The following is a 15,544-nucleotide window of genomic DNA, read 5'->3' as shown; positions in this document are numbered from 1 at the left end:
TCGCGCCGAGCCTGCGGAGAACACGGCACCGCCCTGAGGCGGGGGGCAGTGCCGGGAAGAGGCCCTGCGGCAGCCGATGGCGAAGCTCGCTAACGCGGCAGCCTCTGCCCCCGGCCCCGGCCCCGGCCCCGCCGCGTCCCCCCGCTCCCGGTTCCCGTCCCGGCTCCTTCGGGGGCTCCGCCCGCGGCCGCCCGGGGTTCCCTCCCAGCGCCCGCTGCTCACGTGACCCACAGTGCGGACCGTACCACCCCGCGGGGGGAGCGCGGCCCGCTCCCGGGGCGGCCCCCGCGGGTCGCAGGCTGCCGCTCGTCCCTTCTCGTGTTCCCGGTGATCAAACACCACTGTTCCCACTCTGCGCTGTGACAGCTGGATGGGTGTAGCGGCGCGAGGGGAGGAGGCGCCTTCTATACCTCCTCATGTCCCCTCTCCCTTGAGGTAATGGCTCCGCCCGGCCCATGCGGACAGTGCGGCCCTGGGCCGAGCCACTGCTGCAGCCGGGGAGGTAGCTGTTCCCCAGGAGAACGGCGGGACGGCCAGCTCAGTCCCACGGTACGAACGGGCTTCTCATCTCTCTCTCTCCTACTTTTTTCTCCATCTTCGCGCTTCTCCGCGGCGTCGACGGGCGCGCGGGCGAGGAGCTGTCTGCCCCTGTCCCCCCCCCCAGCTGGCAGTGAGGGTGGTACGGCCGGTGGGTCAGTCGGTGTCAGGCGCCCGCGGACACGGGACGGGCCGGGGGAGCCGCGGTGAGCGGGGTCTCCGGGCACGGGGAGCCGGGACTGGGCCGGGGGTGACCGGGCACGGGGAACCGGACACGGGGCCCGGCAGGATAGGCCGGCCCGGGTCCGGCAGGGCCTGAGGCGTTCGGATCCGCGGGCGCTCAGCAGGGCCGGACCGTTCCGGCCTGAGGCTCCGGGCACGGGGGTCGGGTCTGTGTGACCTCAGCCTTGATCCAGAGGAGGCCACCAAGTTGGTCAGAGGAGAGGAGCACCTCTCCTTTGAGGAAAGGCTGGAAGAATAGGGATTGTTTAGCCTAGAAAACAGAAGCCTTGGGGGTGACCTAATTGTGGCCTTCCAGTACCTAAAGGAACTTACAGGAAAGATGGGGCAAGACTTTACAGGGGTCTGGAGTGACAGGACAAGCTTCAAACTGACAGCGGGGCTAGATGGGATATTGGGAAGAAATTTGCGCTGTGAGGGTGGTGAGGCCCTGGCACAGGTTGGCCGGAGAAGCTGTGGCTACCCCATCCCTGGAAGTGTTCAAGCCAGGTTGGACAGGGCTTGGAGCAACCTGGGATAATGGAAAGTGTCCCTGCCCATGGCAGGAGGTTGTACTGGATGATTTTCAAGGTCCCTTCCAACCCAAACCATTCCGGGACTCCCTGAACCTGTCCCTGTAAGACTGGAGGTGTCTGGGCATGAGGGGTTGGTCCAGCCTCATTCACCCCCGTGGGGCTTGAGGTGTCCTGGCTCAGTGTCCAGGATATGGGCACAGCAGGTTGGGTTGCTCGAGCCCATCCCATCAGTACACAGAAGGTTGGTCCTGGATCAGTGGAATGCCCAGGAGGGTGTTGGAGTCACCATCCCTGGAGGGGTTTAAGGAAAGACTGGATGTGGCACTCAGTGTTCTGGTCTGGGTGTCAAGGTGGGGATCTCAAGTTGGACTCGATGGTCTTGGAGTTCCCAGGCTCAGGCTGAGCTTAAGGCCAGCTGTTCCTGGAGGGATGCAGAACAGGACTGGCACCAGTGAGGCCTGAGAGATGCTATGATACCCCGTGTGCTGACCGTGTGCTCTCTCCCTGGCTGCAGGAGGCCTGGCAGGTGTGCTGAGCCCTCACTATGAACGCTATTGTTGCTCTGTGCCATTTCTGTGAGCTCCACGGCCCTCGCACCCTGTTCTGCACCGAGGTCCTGCATTCACCACTCCCGCAGGGCGCCAGCAGCGGGGACATCTCCGGGCAGAATGAACAGGCAGAAGAGGAGGAAGGTGGGATTCAGATGAGCAGCCGGATCCGCTCACACAGCCCGGCTGAAGGGGCCAGCGCCGACTCCAGCAGCCCAGGGCCAAAGAAATCAGACATGTGTGAGGCAAGTGTGAAAATCTGTGTATGGGCATTGGTGTCCTTGGCTTGGCTAAAGGGCTCTGGGATTCTCTGATGTAAATTCAATTGTTTAGAGAGAAAAAAATGTGAACAGAACTTGTTTTGTATGTGTCAGTGCCAGAAGATCTCCAAGTCCTCATGAACTGCAAGCTAGCCCTAAGTCTAATCCTAATGATCCATCACAAGAGGATGGAGGAGCTGTTGTTGAATACATACACCTTGACAGGACCTTGAGGTCTTTAAGCTCTGTGATTCTGTGATTCTCTTGTGGATAAGAAATACTTTCCTAATCCTCAAAGAGCATTTACTTTGTTAGATTAGGTCAGATCATTTATTAATAATAATTTTAAGAGCAGTATTGGTTAGGAAACATATAAAAAGCAAAATCAATTAAAACAATAGGAAAAATGTATATTCTCAGTCGTTCAGGGCTGTTCAGCCTGGAGAACAGAAGTTTGTGTGGAGACCTCACAGCAACCTTCCAGTGTCTGAAGGGGCCTGTAGGGAATCCAGAGAGGGACTCTTCATCAGAAACTGCAGTGATAGGACAAGGAGCAGTGTGTTGAAACTGAAAGAGGGGGAATTTAGGTTGGATATACTAAAGAAATTTTTCCCTGTCAGGGTGGTGAGGCCCTGGCACAGGTTGCCCCATCCCTGGAAGTGTCCAAGGCCGGGTTGGACCGGGCTTAGGGCAACCTGGGACAGTGGGAGGTGTCCCTGCCCATGGCAGGGGGTGGAACGAGGTAATCTTTAAGGTCCCTTCCAACCCAAACCATTCCATGATTCTATGATTCTCATACTTGTCTTCTATCAGTACTTGCTCTGACATATTTATTATTTACTTTCCCTTCAGCTGTAGAGCCAGTTTTGTTTGGCCAGTTGGTTTCACAGCTGCTGTAACTGAACTTTACCAGCTGTAGAGCCAGCACCAAGTTCACAATGAAATTAAATAGTGGAAAATGAGCATAAGAACAGAGGAAGTATATCAGAGTTTTGTGTGAGGAGCTGAGCTCAAATCCTGACCCTGATTCACATTCCTTGTGTTCTGAGTCTTTGTGTTCCTGTCTGTGTGTGTGAATAACATTTTATGGTGTTTTGGAGGGAACAAAGCTTCAGAACTCTTTGGAAACCCGAGATAACTGCACTCTCATTTATGGCTGGATGTGCTTTTCTGCCTTCAGGGCTGCCGCTCTCTTGCAGGAGGACACCCGGGGTACGTCAGCCACGACAAAGAGACCTCGATCAAGTATGTCAGCCACCAGCACCCAAACCACCCCCAGCTGTTCAGCATCGTGCGCCAGGCCTGCGTCCGCAGCCTCAGCTGTGAGGTACCTGCCTTGGAGGACAGGGAAACACTATTTATGGCTCCTGTATCACTTCAGATCCAAGATATTCCTTAGCTGATCCTGGCTGCTCTGTGCAGACTGAAACACTGAGGGAACGAGGTGGAAAGACAGGCGCAGAAGTCTGTTTATTCCAGAATTGGTGGTATTTTTTAAGCTTGATCTTTGATAACCTTGAGGGTTCCTTCCTCTCATGTTGGGAGGGTAAAAATATCCCCTTCTTGGTTTCATTCCTTGTGCTTATTAATTTTCATTGTAAGATAACCTATTCTTGTAAAAACCTCTGAATCTGTTGTTGAGTGCCCTTTGTAGACCATTAATATTCATCCTCTAACAGATATGAAGGAAAAACCTTACAGATTAATGAGCAATTGTGTGTCAGGATCAGCAAAATTCCTTCTGGATTCTCAGTATTGTAGTTGAATGGAGCTGAATTCTTAAAATACAATTAAATGTAAGGATTTGGAGTGTTTGTAGGATACCTCTGGAGGGCTGTTGGACCACACTTTTGGGGTAGTAGCATAAAAAGGCTTCATTTATTTACCAAGTGGGTGTTAAAGTGCAGGAAGCTGTTTAGTTGGTTACTCTGTGATGTATTTAATGACTTTGGTGTGTGTCCCTTCCCTTCAGGTCTGCCCAGGACGTGAAGGCCCAATTTTTTTTGGAGATGAACAGCATGGTTTTGTGTTCAGCCACACCTTCTTTATCAAAGACAGCCTGGCTCGAGGTTTCCAGCGCTGGTACAGCATCATCACCATCATGATGGACCGGATTTACCTCATCAACTCCTGGCCTTTCTTGCTGGGAAAAATCAGAGGCATCATTGATGAGCTCCAGGGCAAAGCGCTGAAGGTGGGTCAGTGCAGAGTTCCTGTGACTCAATGTTAGTGCAGCATCACGATCCCTGATTGACAGCTGAGTCAAAAAGCTGATCCAGCTCATGCCAGGGTAATTGTTAAGATTGACACAAGGAGAATGGTGTGTATCCCCATCCCTGGAAGTCTTCACAGCCAGGTTGGACAGGGCTTGGAGCAACCTGGTCTAGTGGAAGATGTCCCTGCCTGTGGCAGGGTGGTTGGAACAAGTTGAATTTTAAGGTCCTTTCCAACCCAAACCATTCCAGGATTCTGTGTTTGGCATGTAGGAGGGAAGGAACAGGGTATTTTTGTCACTTGAAACACTTGATGCTTTTTACAGGCCTGGTAGACAACAGCTCTGTTACAAATGCAAGTAAGTAAATCTGGGGAGGACAGTGATTTTGGAGCACAGATGTTACCTAGTGATAATTTTAGTCCATCTAAGAATAAGATGTCCCTTCTCTCTGTTTTCCTGTAACTGGATGGGTCTGTGTGACGCACCCTTTTCACTTGGTATTTTTGTTGTGATTTTTTGGCTGAGCTCTGTGCAAACACTGAATCTCTTTCAGTCTGTGACGCTGCCCTTGTTGTGTGTGCAGGTGTTTGAAGCAGAGCAGTTTGGGTGCCCCCAGCGTGCCCAGCGCATGAACACAGCCTTCACCCCCTTCCTGCACCAGCGCAACGGGAACGCCGCCCGCTCCCTGACATCCCTGACCAACGACGAGAACCTCTGGGCCTGTCTGCACACCTCCTTTGCTTGGTAATGCACTGCTGTTCTCAGCTTGTACAGCTCCTTCCTGAGGAGGATATTGCCATATCCTGAAAGACTGGGAATGTGATTTGAGTGTTTGGGTATTTTTTTTTTTTTGAGGTAATACTTAGACTTTGTTGAGTAGCATCTGAACTGGAAAGAGCCAACACTGATGCCTTTAGGACAAATAAATGTCTTTTTACTGTGAAGTAAAACTAATGTGGCAGCTAATAGAGGCCATGGCTGTGCAGATGGAAAGGTTTTGCAGTGTGGAAGTGTGGAAGAAGGATAAAAGATGCTCCTACCCCCCAGTGTGTTGCACCCCGAATTCACATGTGACAGACCGTGGTGGTTCACCTGGGAGTGCCTCTGTGTTGGGATCAGCAGCGTGGGACATGCAGCCATTGGGCTCTGAGAGAGTCCAGTTGCTCCAGTGCCTGACTGGTTCATTAAACTTCCCTGGAAAGATGCCACAGGGAGGGTTGCAACACTGGCATGTGATTTGGATGGGGGATAAGCATGCTGCACAAAGAAATTGCAGAGCAGTGGGATGTGGGTGACTTTGCATGGCAGGGATAGTAAGATGGGCCGATAGTCCCACACTGATGAAAGCACAGGGATGTGCTGGTTAGTGCTGGAGTTTTTATTGACATCATGGCACCAAGTGTCTTACTGGATTTTTGCACCTGGCAAGCTGCATGAACCCTGCTACTCTTCCTTTCAATGTCTCCAGGCTTCTGAAAGCTTGTGGTAGCCGGCTTACAGAGAAGCTTCTGGAGGGAGCACCCACAGAAGACACCCTTGTTCAGATGGAGAAACTTGCAGGTGAGCTAGAAGTTTCCAGAGCTGCAAAGACCCTCTGAGAATGCTTTAGATGGTGAAACCCTGGGTCCTTTGATCAGCATCTTAAGCACAAACATTGCTCATCTCCTTTACCTTCATGGTAGTCCCTGAAGCAGCTGATCCACTCTCCCATCTGGAGATGGCTCTGACAGGAATGTGAAATCCAGGCACCTCAAAGGCTCTCTGCACGTGGTGTTTGTCACTTGAGTAGCAGTGTTGCATCATCAAGATTGTTCTCTCTGGCTGGGCTGGCCCTCCCAACGAATCTCTATAGCCAGGAGCATTTGCAGTCACAACATATGCATTTCTTGCTTCTTTTTCTACAAACTTTCTAAAAGTAAAGGATCATAGGTTTTTTTTTCCTGCATTGAATTATTTTATCAACCCATTTAGACTACAGTCTACAAAGCTTTGGCTATAACTTTTAAAACAAGAATAGAGAACATAGCTGATAAAAAAATATGACTTTCTGTTCTGTAGAAGATGAAAAATTCCTTCTTGACCCTTGAGTAGTTATTTTTATCTGAATTAACACGTCATTAACACTTCGGTGTGTCTGTGCTGCTGCCAGTACTTTCAGTTACTGTGTTCTGAGCTCTCTCTTCCCACATACACCCATGTGGGCACTTTCCAGTTTCCATTCCTAGACAGCAGCAATTTTTATGACCACTCTGGCTTTTTTTTTTTTTTGCTAGATCTGAAAGAAGAGTCAGAAGGCTGGGATGGTTCTGAGGAAGAAGAGAAGCCTTCTTCCCAGCCAGATGTTGTGGAAGGGCAGGAGCTGTCCAAAAGCTCCCCTGAAACATCTCTGATGCCAGATTGCAACAGCTGGAACATAGCTCACAGAAGGTTGTCTGTCTTTCGCTCTCTCAGGCACATGAGACAGGTAAGAAAGGGTGCTGAGTCCACAAGCTCTTTTCTCCTGATAATGTCTTTTTTTTTAAAAGATACATTTATTTCCTGCAATCTGCACATGTCCTGGTGCTGTGTTCAGCACAGTGCCTGCCCAGCCAGGAACATGATGTGAACTGCATCTCCAGGCATGCTCCCTTCCTCATGTGGGCCTCTGGTGATCATCAGTCATGTGGGGTGGAGTCAGATGATTTCTCTCAAATTCTGCACTTCTCTTCTTCCCAAGAGCAGTAATTTAATACAGAGGTTGTGCAGCATCTTTAAAGCCAAGTAATATTTGCCTTTAAAAAAAGTGTTTCAGAGAGGAAAAATAATTTACAAATAGAATAAATTATTCTGTGCAGATCTTGCTTTTCTCCAGTGCTCCCAGTGACCTGGCTGAGGGGGAAGGTTCATGTGCTAAATTTCCATGTTTGTTCCTGCTGTTCAGTTCTAGCCATTTTCCTACCTGTCAGTCATGTTTTTAACGGGGCAAACTGGACATTTCACTCATTTTTGTAACCAATGCAGAATGCTTTGGGTTTTTTTTTTCCAGGTTCTTGGGGCATCAGCATTCCGAATGCTAGCTTGGCATGTTCTGATGGGGAACCAGGTCATCTGGAAAGCTCGAGATATGGATCTTGTCCAGTCTGCCTTTGATGTGCTACGGGTAGAAACATTTATTTCTTGGCTGCATATTTTTACATGTATTTCTCTACTACTCCAGCCTTTATAATGATCTGCCCCTGATATGTAATCTTGTGAAGAGTGTGTTCTAAATTATGTGGTTTTTGAGAAAAACAACAATTAAAAGGCCCAAAAAAACATGCACAACCTTTGGGTGTCTTGCTTGTCCTCAGCGACTGCATGGGCTCTCAAGCTGAGTAGGTTACTTCGATCCTCCAAATCAGGAGCATCTGCCTAAGCAGTGCTCCAGCTCTTGGTCAGCCCTGAAGTCAGGGAGACAATTGTCCTTTAGTTTTACTTCCAGAGTTTCTCTTGACTGGTTTCCTTCCCCCTGCAGACAATGCTGCCCATCGGGTGTGTGCGGATCATCCCCTACAGTGACCAGTATGAGGAGGCCTATCGGTGCAACTTCCTAGGCCTGAGCCCACATGTCCAAATCCCACCCCACATCCTGTCATCTGGTAAGAACCTCTTGCAGAACCTTCTCCTCTCGCTGTCATCTCATGTTAAAGGACACCAGATTTTAAATTTTTTTTAAATAAGTATTGCCTGCATGAAATAAAGCCTGAACTGCTTCATTTTGTTTTCCCCATGTCTTTGCCTGGTCAGTGACTAAAAGATGTGACACCTTCTCTAGGCACTGACCATAGCAGGGTCTGTAGCTGTGTTTTGGAATCTGCCCTAGCACAGCTCACGTTCTTTTGGACTCTTGTTGCTCCAGAGTTTGCTGTCCTCGTGGAAGTCCGCGCTGCCACCCGCTCCAGCCTCTACCCAACCCTGTTTGATGATGAGCAGTCCCTCAACAAGTATGAGTTCATTGTCACCAGTGGGAGCCCTGTTGCAGCAGATCGAGGTGGGTGATTTGAAAGCAGAAAGAACCTCTGTCACTGAGATTCAAAGAGCATCTTGATCTTTAACTGGTTTTCATGTACTGGCCCTTAAGGAGTTTGGAGTAGAAGCTGGGTCAATATTCAGCCGGGGTTTAGCTGTTTGAGGTGAGGTTCACCACAGATTGTTCAATTATAAAAGATTTGTTCTACCAGATCAGCATTTTGCCTATTAATTTTCATAAATGAGAAATGGATTCTGTAACATACGTGTAAGAAAAATTGTAGGGAAATTCTGTAGCCTACACTTTCAATCCTGGAATACTTGAGTATTTATTTTGAGTAAGACTAACTTGTAAGGACCACAACATCACTAATTTTCCACATTCCACTTGATAGCCAAATATGACTGATAGAGAAATACCCAGACTTTTTAATATAATTTTACCTACTTCCTTCCAGCAGTTGAACATGTGCACTTAAGGTGTGATTTGAGTAAGGTCCATCAGTCTCATGTTTTCTGTGAAGTCTTAATTTAGATGAATTGGCCTCACTGAGTGTCTCAAAAGACATGGCAGATGACTCATCCTTCCTCTCTGTCCCTGAAGATAGAGAAGCAAAGCAGAGACTTCTCTCTACGTAGTGCTCTTCCTATTGCACATGTATGAATACACCAGTCTATTTTCCATCCAATCAGTGGCATGTCCAGAAACTTCTGGACAAAAATGATCACTGGAAGGTCTTTTCTCCACCACACCATCAAACTTACTAGGGAAAAAAGTCTCCTAGGGACTTCCAAAAAGTGGTCCAGGAATGCCTTGGGTTGGTTGCTGGTTTATTTTTTCTCTAAGTATCCTGGAACTGCCCTTAACAAGAGGAACATTAAATCAAGAGTAAGTTGAGGGTTCATATTTTTATATGTATGTACAAAGCATGAAGGCTTTTTCATAACCTTTTGTTTTTAAGGATCTTTTGATAAGGGCACAACAAAAGATAAGCAGCAGTTAAGAAGTGGGGCTGAAGAAAACAAAGGCCCCTGAACCTGTTTTGATGTCCCAGGGTCCTTCACTGAATTCCATGTTGCTTCTTGGATCAGATGGTTTTCTAATGGGATGATCTTCAGCTCCTCTTCCATGGAAATGAAATCCCAGCAGGCCACTGGGGGATATATTTAAGAAGTAGTAGTAAGGGTGTAAGCAGTAACCTTTGGCTTGTGTGTCCTCTTTCTCACCCTTTCCCCCTTTTTCTGCTCCTGCAGTTGGCCCAACAATCTTGAACAAGATCGAAGCTGCCCTGACCAACCAGAACCTCTCCGTGGATGTTGTGGATCAGTGCCTTGTTTGCCTGAAGGAGGAGTGGATGAAGTAAGTAGAGCTACCTTGCTTTCAGGGGAGCAGCTTTGGCACTGCTCCTGGAACAGTTACAGCAGAGTGCAGGACACACTTCAGTCCAGGTGACTTCTGCTGCAGTTCAGCAGTAGTTGGATTTACAGGTACAAATTAAGTCAGGAGTTAAGAATTTTCTACTCTAGTCCTAAATCTCTTTTTGGCTTTCAGCAGTTCTTAACCTTTATGCTTCAGTACACACATCTGTAGGTTACCTGCATGACAACACCTGTCTGCCTCACCTTGGTTAGGAGGATTAAATATGCAAATCCCTCTCTGCCTGTCAGCGTGGCCATACCCCAGCACAGGTAACACCCAAACACATGCCCAGGTTCTGCCTTCAGGCACTGCATTTCAGAGGTGCAGGTAGCTGTAAAGGAAGACCAGTCAGTCATGTGAAATAATTGATGGAATATCACGAGTTTGTGAATTTACCTGAAGGCCAGATGGGCCCTGGATTTGTCTCCCAGGGAAGATTCCCAGTTGTCACTATTAATTGTTCTACTTTCTGCTAGAGTGAAAAAACCAAACTAGAAATATGCCCATTATTACTGCAAATGAGTCATCTCCCTAACTAATCCCCCTCCTTCATCAAAGCATGAGAATAGTTTCCATGAAACACTGGTTGAAGGATTTATTAACATTTAGTTGCAGTAGGTCCCAAGAGAAGCTCCAGTTCCTCCTTGTTCCCTGTTTGATGCGTGCGAGTCCATTTGATAATGACAGGAATCTCTTGTTCCTGCAGTAAAGTGAAAGTCCTCTTTAAATTCACTAAAGTGGACAGCAGACCCAAGGAGGATACCCAAAAACTGCTGAGCATTCTGGGAGCTGCAGAGGAGGACAATGTCAAGCTTCTCAAGTTCTGGATGACCGGCCTGAGCAAGACGTACAAGTCCCACCTGATGTCAACAGTTCGCAGCCCAACGTCCTCAGAGTCCCGGAATTAAAGGGTGCCCAACCTCCCCTGCTGCCTTCAGAGAAGAGCAGGGAACCCTGGTTACCTCTGCTGAGCCTGCAGCATGTGCTTTAGGTGGATAGTGAGGCTTCATCACTATTCTCCTCGTCCTCAAACCAACTTGAAGAGTGACTTGAGTCTTTTCTACTTGCTGTGAGACTGGACTAATAAGTGCTAATCCACAGTGCTTCTGTCTCTCCTGGAACTCAGCTCAATCTAGATGTGCACACTCGAGACTAAAACACAGCAATGCTCAAAGAACCAGCTAAATTAATTAAAATCCCATCCTGTCCTCATTAAGCATCATGGTGTGGCAGCAGGCCTCACCTTTGGATTCCTTGGCAGGCCTGTGACAACATCCAGAACTCCTGGGAGTGCATATGGTTAATCTCACTGAAATCCCTCATAAATCTCCTAAATGCCTGAGAGAACAAGAACCAAAAATAAGAGACACGTCACAGGGTATGGATCACATGTAAATTATTTCAAACGACTTTGTGCTCAGATTTAAGAGACTATTTTCTGCTGTAGCATAAGTCAGGATATCCCACGGGAGTCCTGTCACTCCTCTTTATTTATTTATATCTTAACTTGAGACGGTTTTAGCATTTGCTTTGGAAATCTTGTCTGGGAGGGTGAATTGTAAAATAACAAGTCTCAAAATGCAGCCTGCTTGCCTCTCAGAGGGGAAAATACTCGCCTTGTTTTGCCTGTGGTTGCAGAACTTCCAGGTAATTAAGATAACCTCGCCAGGATAAGGTTCTCTTCTGTCTTTTTTAGCTTCCTAATTAAGTTAAGCAGAAGAGATTCAACCTGTAGGTGCTCCCTTATATAACTCTATAGTAGCCATTTTTGCTTAATAGTTGATGAAAACCTTGGTGCATTTTTTAATTACCTAACCAGATATTCCTTATCTGTACTGTAAGGAATCACTGTTTCTGTTGTGAAGTCTGGGATTTATGTCTTTTTTTTGTTTTTCTGGATCATTATTGGGAACACTTGACATTACCACAGATATTTTGAACAAGCTAAAGGCAGGTTTTACCCAGGTGACCTTCTACACTCACTCAAGCTCAGAGAGGATGTTCCAGCTTGTCACAAGTTCTGTTCTTATATATAAAATATGCAGGTTGATTTTTGTCTGGAACATCTGTAAAATGGAGACAGGCATTAAATCTCATAAGAGCTATTTTTGTAAAATGAACAAAGCCTGGTTTTGTGTTCATTTTCAATGTGTGTGTGTGTTGTGGGGGGGGAAGCAGCAATTGATCCACAAAATTCCTGCATCCATAGCCAAAATCTAATGTAGAGGATTTAATATAGTTCTTTTCTGCTTATCTTTGTATTAGTTTCTTGTAGACTGACCTAGTACTCTTTATTTTAAAACTATTCTGGTCCAGTCCAGAGCTGCGCAACAGAGCAGGTGAGTTTGGCATCATTTGACATTGAGACCTTTTTGATTGCTGAACTGGTTTTGTCTTTTAAAAAATTCAGCTCTCCCAAGCAATCCAACAAACCTACTCCAGTGGTTTGTTCCAAAACAACAAAAGGTTGGTTGGTCACGAGATCGAGCCCAAGGCTGCTGCTTCTCCCTTGCTCTTGGTGAGTCGTGCACGATGTTGATCCCTCTCCATCCTGACCTGAACCAAGGCTGTCATGGACAACCAGACTCAGTTTTGAGCCAGGGCAAGGAAACCACTAACTTAACACTTACAAAATGCCCACAGGAAAGAAGGGGGAGAGCTGCCAAGTGAGTGAACCTACACCCCAGCTGTGCTTGCCTGCCAAAACACATCTATATGTGGGATTACCAAATGACTGCCTGGGCAGGTTCCTGCAGCTCGCAGGTGAGGCCGCGGGTGCTCCCTTTGCCATCAACAAGAGCTGGAATGTGCACAACTTAATTAACAAAAGCATCATGTCTGCAGACATCTTTCACCACCCTCCTTCCCTCCAAATGATACGCCTTAGAGACAAACTTGATTGATGCTGGATAAATATTCCAGTGTGATTTCTGCCTGGCTGAGCAGCGTGTACCTGGGAGTGAGGTGGGAGCGGTGAGTGCTGCAGCTGCCGGGTGATGGACCCAGTGCTGGGTGACTGCTGGCTGCAGTTGCAGACAAAGCCTTTTTGTACTGGTTCTGCCACCCCTGTCTCCTCAGCCAGGCAGGGTCCAGCAGGTGATTGTCCCCCTCTATTCTGCCCTCATGAGACTCCACCTGCAGAGCTGCCTCCAGCTCTGGGGCCAACAACATCACAAGGATGTGGAGCTGCTGGAGCGAGTTCTGAGGAGGCCACAAAGATGCTCCAAAGGATGGAGCCCCTCTCCTCTGGAGAGAGACTGGGAGAGCTGGGGGTGTTCACTTGGAGAAGAGAAGGCTCCAGGGAGACCTAAGAGCCCCTTCCAGGGCCTAAAAGGGCTCCAGGAGAGCTGGAGAGGGACTGGGGTGACAGGACACAGGGAATGGCTTCCCAGTGCCAGAGGGCAGGGATGGATGGGATATTGGGAAGGAATTCCACCCTGAGGGTGCTGAGCCCCTGGCACAGGGTGCCCAGAGAAGCTGTGGCTGCCCCATCCCTGGAAGTGTCCAAGGCCAGGCCGGATGGGGCTTGGAGCACCCTGGGATAGTGGAAGGTGTCCCTGCCCATGGCAGGGGGTTGGAACTGGATGACCTTTGAGATCCCTTCGAACCCAAGCCATTCTCGGATTAAAGGATGTGTTGTGTGTCTGCAGCGTCCACGGTCGGTGTGTGGTGAAGGATTCGGTGTCAGGGTTTCGCTGCCTGGGAAGGGGTCGGCGTTTGGGGAAGGGAGGGCAGGCTCGGTGCCGGGATTTCGCAGCCCGGCCCAGCCCCTTGTGGCGGCCACTCCTCCCCACAGGCCGCTCCCGCCTCTGCCGCGGCTGCGCGGGCCGGGCCGGGCCGGGCCATGTGGGCTCTGGGGGCTGTGGGGGGTGCGCGGGGCGCGGCGCTGGCGGCGGCGGCGGTGGCCGCGGTGGCGCTGGCGGTGTTGGCCTGGCGGCGGGCCCGGCCCGTGCGGGAGGTGCTGTTCTTCCCTTCGCGGCCCTGCTGCATCGAGGCGCTGCTGGCCGAGGCGGCCCAGCCCGGGGCGCCCGCCCGGCCCTGCCCGTGCCCGCTGCCGAGCGGCGACACCGCCCTGAGCCGCCTCGTGCGCCGCCTCCTCTCCGCCCGCCGCTCGCTCGACCTCTGCCTCTTCTGCTTCTCCTGCCCGCAGCTCGCCCGCGCCGTGCAGCTGCTGCACCGCCGCGGGGTCCGCGTCCGCCTCGTCACGGACGCGCAGTACATGGGGCTGCACGGCTCCCAGATCGGCCGCCTGCGCCACGCGGGTGAGCGCGGTGCAGCCGGGCATCGATCGCGGCACGGGCATGGAGCCCGGCACCCGGGGTGGCCGGGGCCCACTGCGGGGTTCGGTGACCCCTGAGAAGGTGTCTGTCTCTGCAGGGATCCAGGTGCGCCACGACCAGCACAGCGGGTACATGCACCACAAGTTCGCCATCGTGGACCGGAGGATGCTCATCACAGGCTCCCTCAACTGGACCACGCAGGCCATCCAGAGCAACCGGGAGAATGTGCTGGTCGTGGAGGACGCCGAGTATGTCAAGGCTTTTCAGGATGAGTTTGAAAGGATTTGGGAAGAGTACAATCCCACCAATTACAGTTTTTTTCTCAAAGGCAATAAATGATTGAGCTGCCTTACAGGGCTAGTGGAGCATGGTAACACCCACAGATTTTATTATTATGTATAGACATCATTGTTTTGTCCATCTGGGTGTAACTTTGGTAAACATCTCCAGAGAAGTGTTCTCTGCCCTAAAATGCCACAGATCCCTTGCTGTGGGTCATTCCTGTGCTAGAGGGAATGACACAACTGTTTGGTTGTGAGGGTTACAGGCATAGAGCTGCATTCACAGGCATTAAAACTTTGGGCAGGCTCGTTGCTGAGTCCTGGTGCAGACCAGGTGTGTTCACACAGTGCTGGGCACGTGTTTCAGTGGTAAAAGGAAAGTTTTCCAGCGTGGGATATGGAATGGAATTGTAGCCAATGCCAAATGGAATTGTAGCCCAAGGGCTCCTCTACACCAGTAACTAAAGGAGAGATAAAAGGGCTGCAGCAGTTACGAGCTTCTATAGATTAAGTGCCTCAGTTATATTCCCTGTTGGCATTAATTGTTGAAAGTTTGTCAAAGGAAATTTGTGGGAAATAGCAAAAATGTTAAAGTTTTGATTGTGCATGTTTCCTTTGGTTAAAGGCTAGCAGAGCTCCAGTGTAAAAGCATGAGCACAGATAGTAATGACAGCTTCTCTTCCAGCAAGGAAGTGTAGGGAAGTCTGGAAGGAAATGAGAGAAACGGTTCTTTGGGATAAGTGTTTGTCTGGAGAGCAGACATGGCTGCAGTTGGGTCATCCACTTCAGGAGAGGTCTGGAAACCCTGGTTCTTTCAGGTGTTGGGATGCCATGCCATGGTCTGTGCCCTCTCCTGGCAGCACCAGGCTGGGGACAGTGAGGGGAGGGAGGCGGCATCTCCATCCCTGCAACTCAGGGTGGAACAAAGATGATGTAAACCTGAGTATTTCAAACTCTAAATAATGTCTGTGTAATAATTGTTTTATACTAAATAGAAAGTGCCTTAATAGTTCTCCAAATTGATATTCTGTTACCAGTTTTGTTACTAGTAGTGCTGCGATTGGCACTGTTAAATAAAGCATTTTCACAGAAAACATCAATATCCTCATCTGACTTTGGCATTCCAATTCCTATAGATCCTTACTGAGATATTTATGATACATGGACATCCCCAGATTTTAGATTTGTTCAGTTCTGAGAAAGGTTGCATGGGGGAAAGAAAACTATATTGCCTCTGTGGAAGCACCTGGGGAAGGTCATT

The 15,544-nt window shown here is 49.3% G+C and overlaps 2 protein-coding genes across 3 annotated transcripts; both read left to right on the top strand.

Moving 5' to 3' along the window:
* The first annotated feature begins 290 nt into the window (after positions 1 to 290).
* Positions 291 to 11,846, top strand: FLCN (folliculin). 2 transcript variants are annotated; one of them, XM_039560527.1, is made up of 12 exons: positions 291 to 549; positions 1,807 to 2,085; positions 3,281 to 3,427; positions 4,073 to 4,294; positions 4,899 to 5,059; positions 5,784 to 5,875; positions 6,589 to 6,779; positions 7,341 to 7,454; positions 7,809 to 7,932; positions 8,193 to 8,324; positions 9,557 to 9,662; positions 10,429 to 11,846. In XM_039560527.1, exons 2-12 carry the CDS (start codon positions 1,837 to 1,839, stop codon positions 10,628 to 10,630), a joined length of 1,740 nt encoding a protein of 579 aa, XP_039416461.1. In that variant the 5' UTR covers positions 291 to 549; positions 1,807 to 1,836; the 3' UTR covers positions 10,631 to 11,846. The 2 variants fall into 2 exon arrangements, with proteins under 2 accessions (XP_039416461.1, XP_039416460.1); XM_039560526.1 differs by lacking the exon at positions 291 to 549 and adding an exon at positions 651 to 743.
* A 1,759-nt stretch (positions 11,847 to 13,605) lies between these two features.
* On the top strand, positions 13,606 to 15,383 carry PLD6 (phospholipase D family member 6; the record flags this gene model as incomplete). The annotated part of the gene is made up of 2 exons (XM_039560530.1): positions 13,606 to 13,984; positions 14,100 to 15,383. Coding segments are annotated over 2 exons (621 nt in total), but the record flags the coding sequence as incomplete, so codon positions are not given.
* Between the last annotated feature and the right edge of the window lie 161 nt (positions 15,384 to 15,544).

This window comes from Corvus cornix, chromosome 14 (genome assembly GCF_000738735.6).
Source record: "Corvus cornix cornix isolate S_Up_H32 chromosome 14, ASM73873v5, whole genome shotgun sequence".
Taxonomy (NCBI): Eukaryota; Metazoa; Chordata; class Aves; order Passeriformes; family Corvidae; genus Corvus; species Corvus cornix.
Note: the sequence above shows the minus strand (reverse complement) of the source record. Positions and strands in the feature narration are given on the sequence as shown.

Coding starts and splice junctions, on each gene's coding strand:
- FLCN (XM_039560527.1), top strand. CDS start 1,837: ATGAACGCTATTGTTGCTCTGTGCCATTTCTGTGAGCTCCACGGCCCT. Junction 7,933..8,192: donor ACCCCACATCCTGTCATCTG/GTAAGAACCTCT, acceptor TTGTTGCTCCAG/AGTTTGCTGTCCTCGTGGAA. Junction 9,663..10,428: donor CTGAAGGAGGAGTGGATGAA/GTAAGTAGAGCT, acceptor TTGTTCCTGCAG/TAAAGTGAAAGTCCTCTTTA.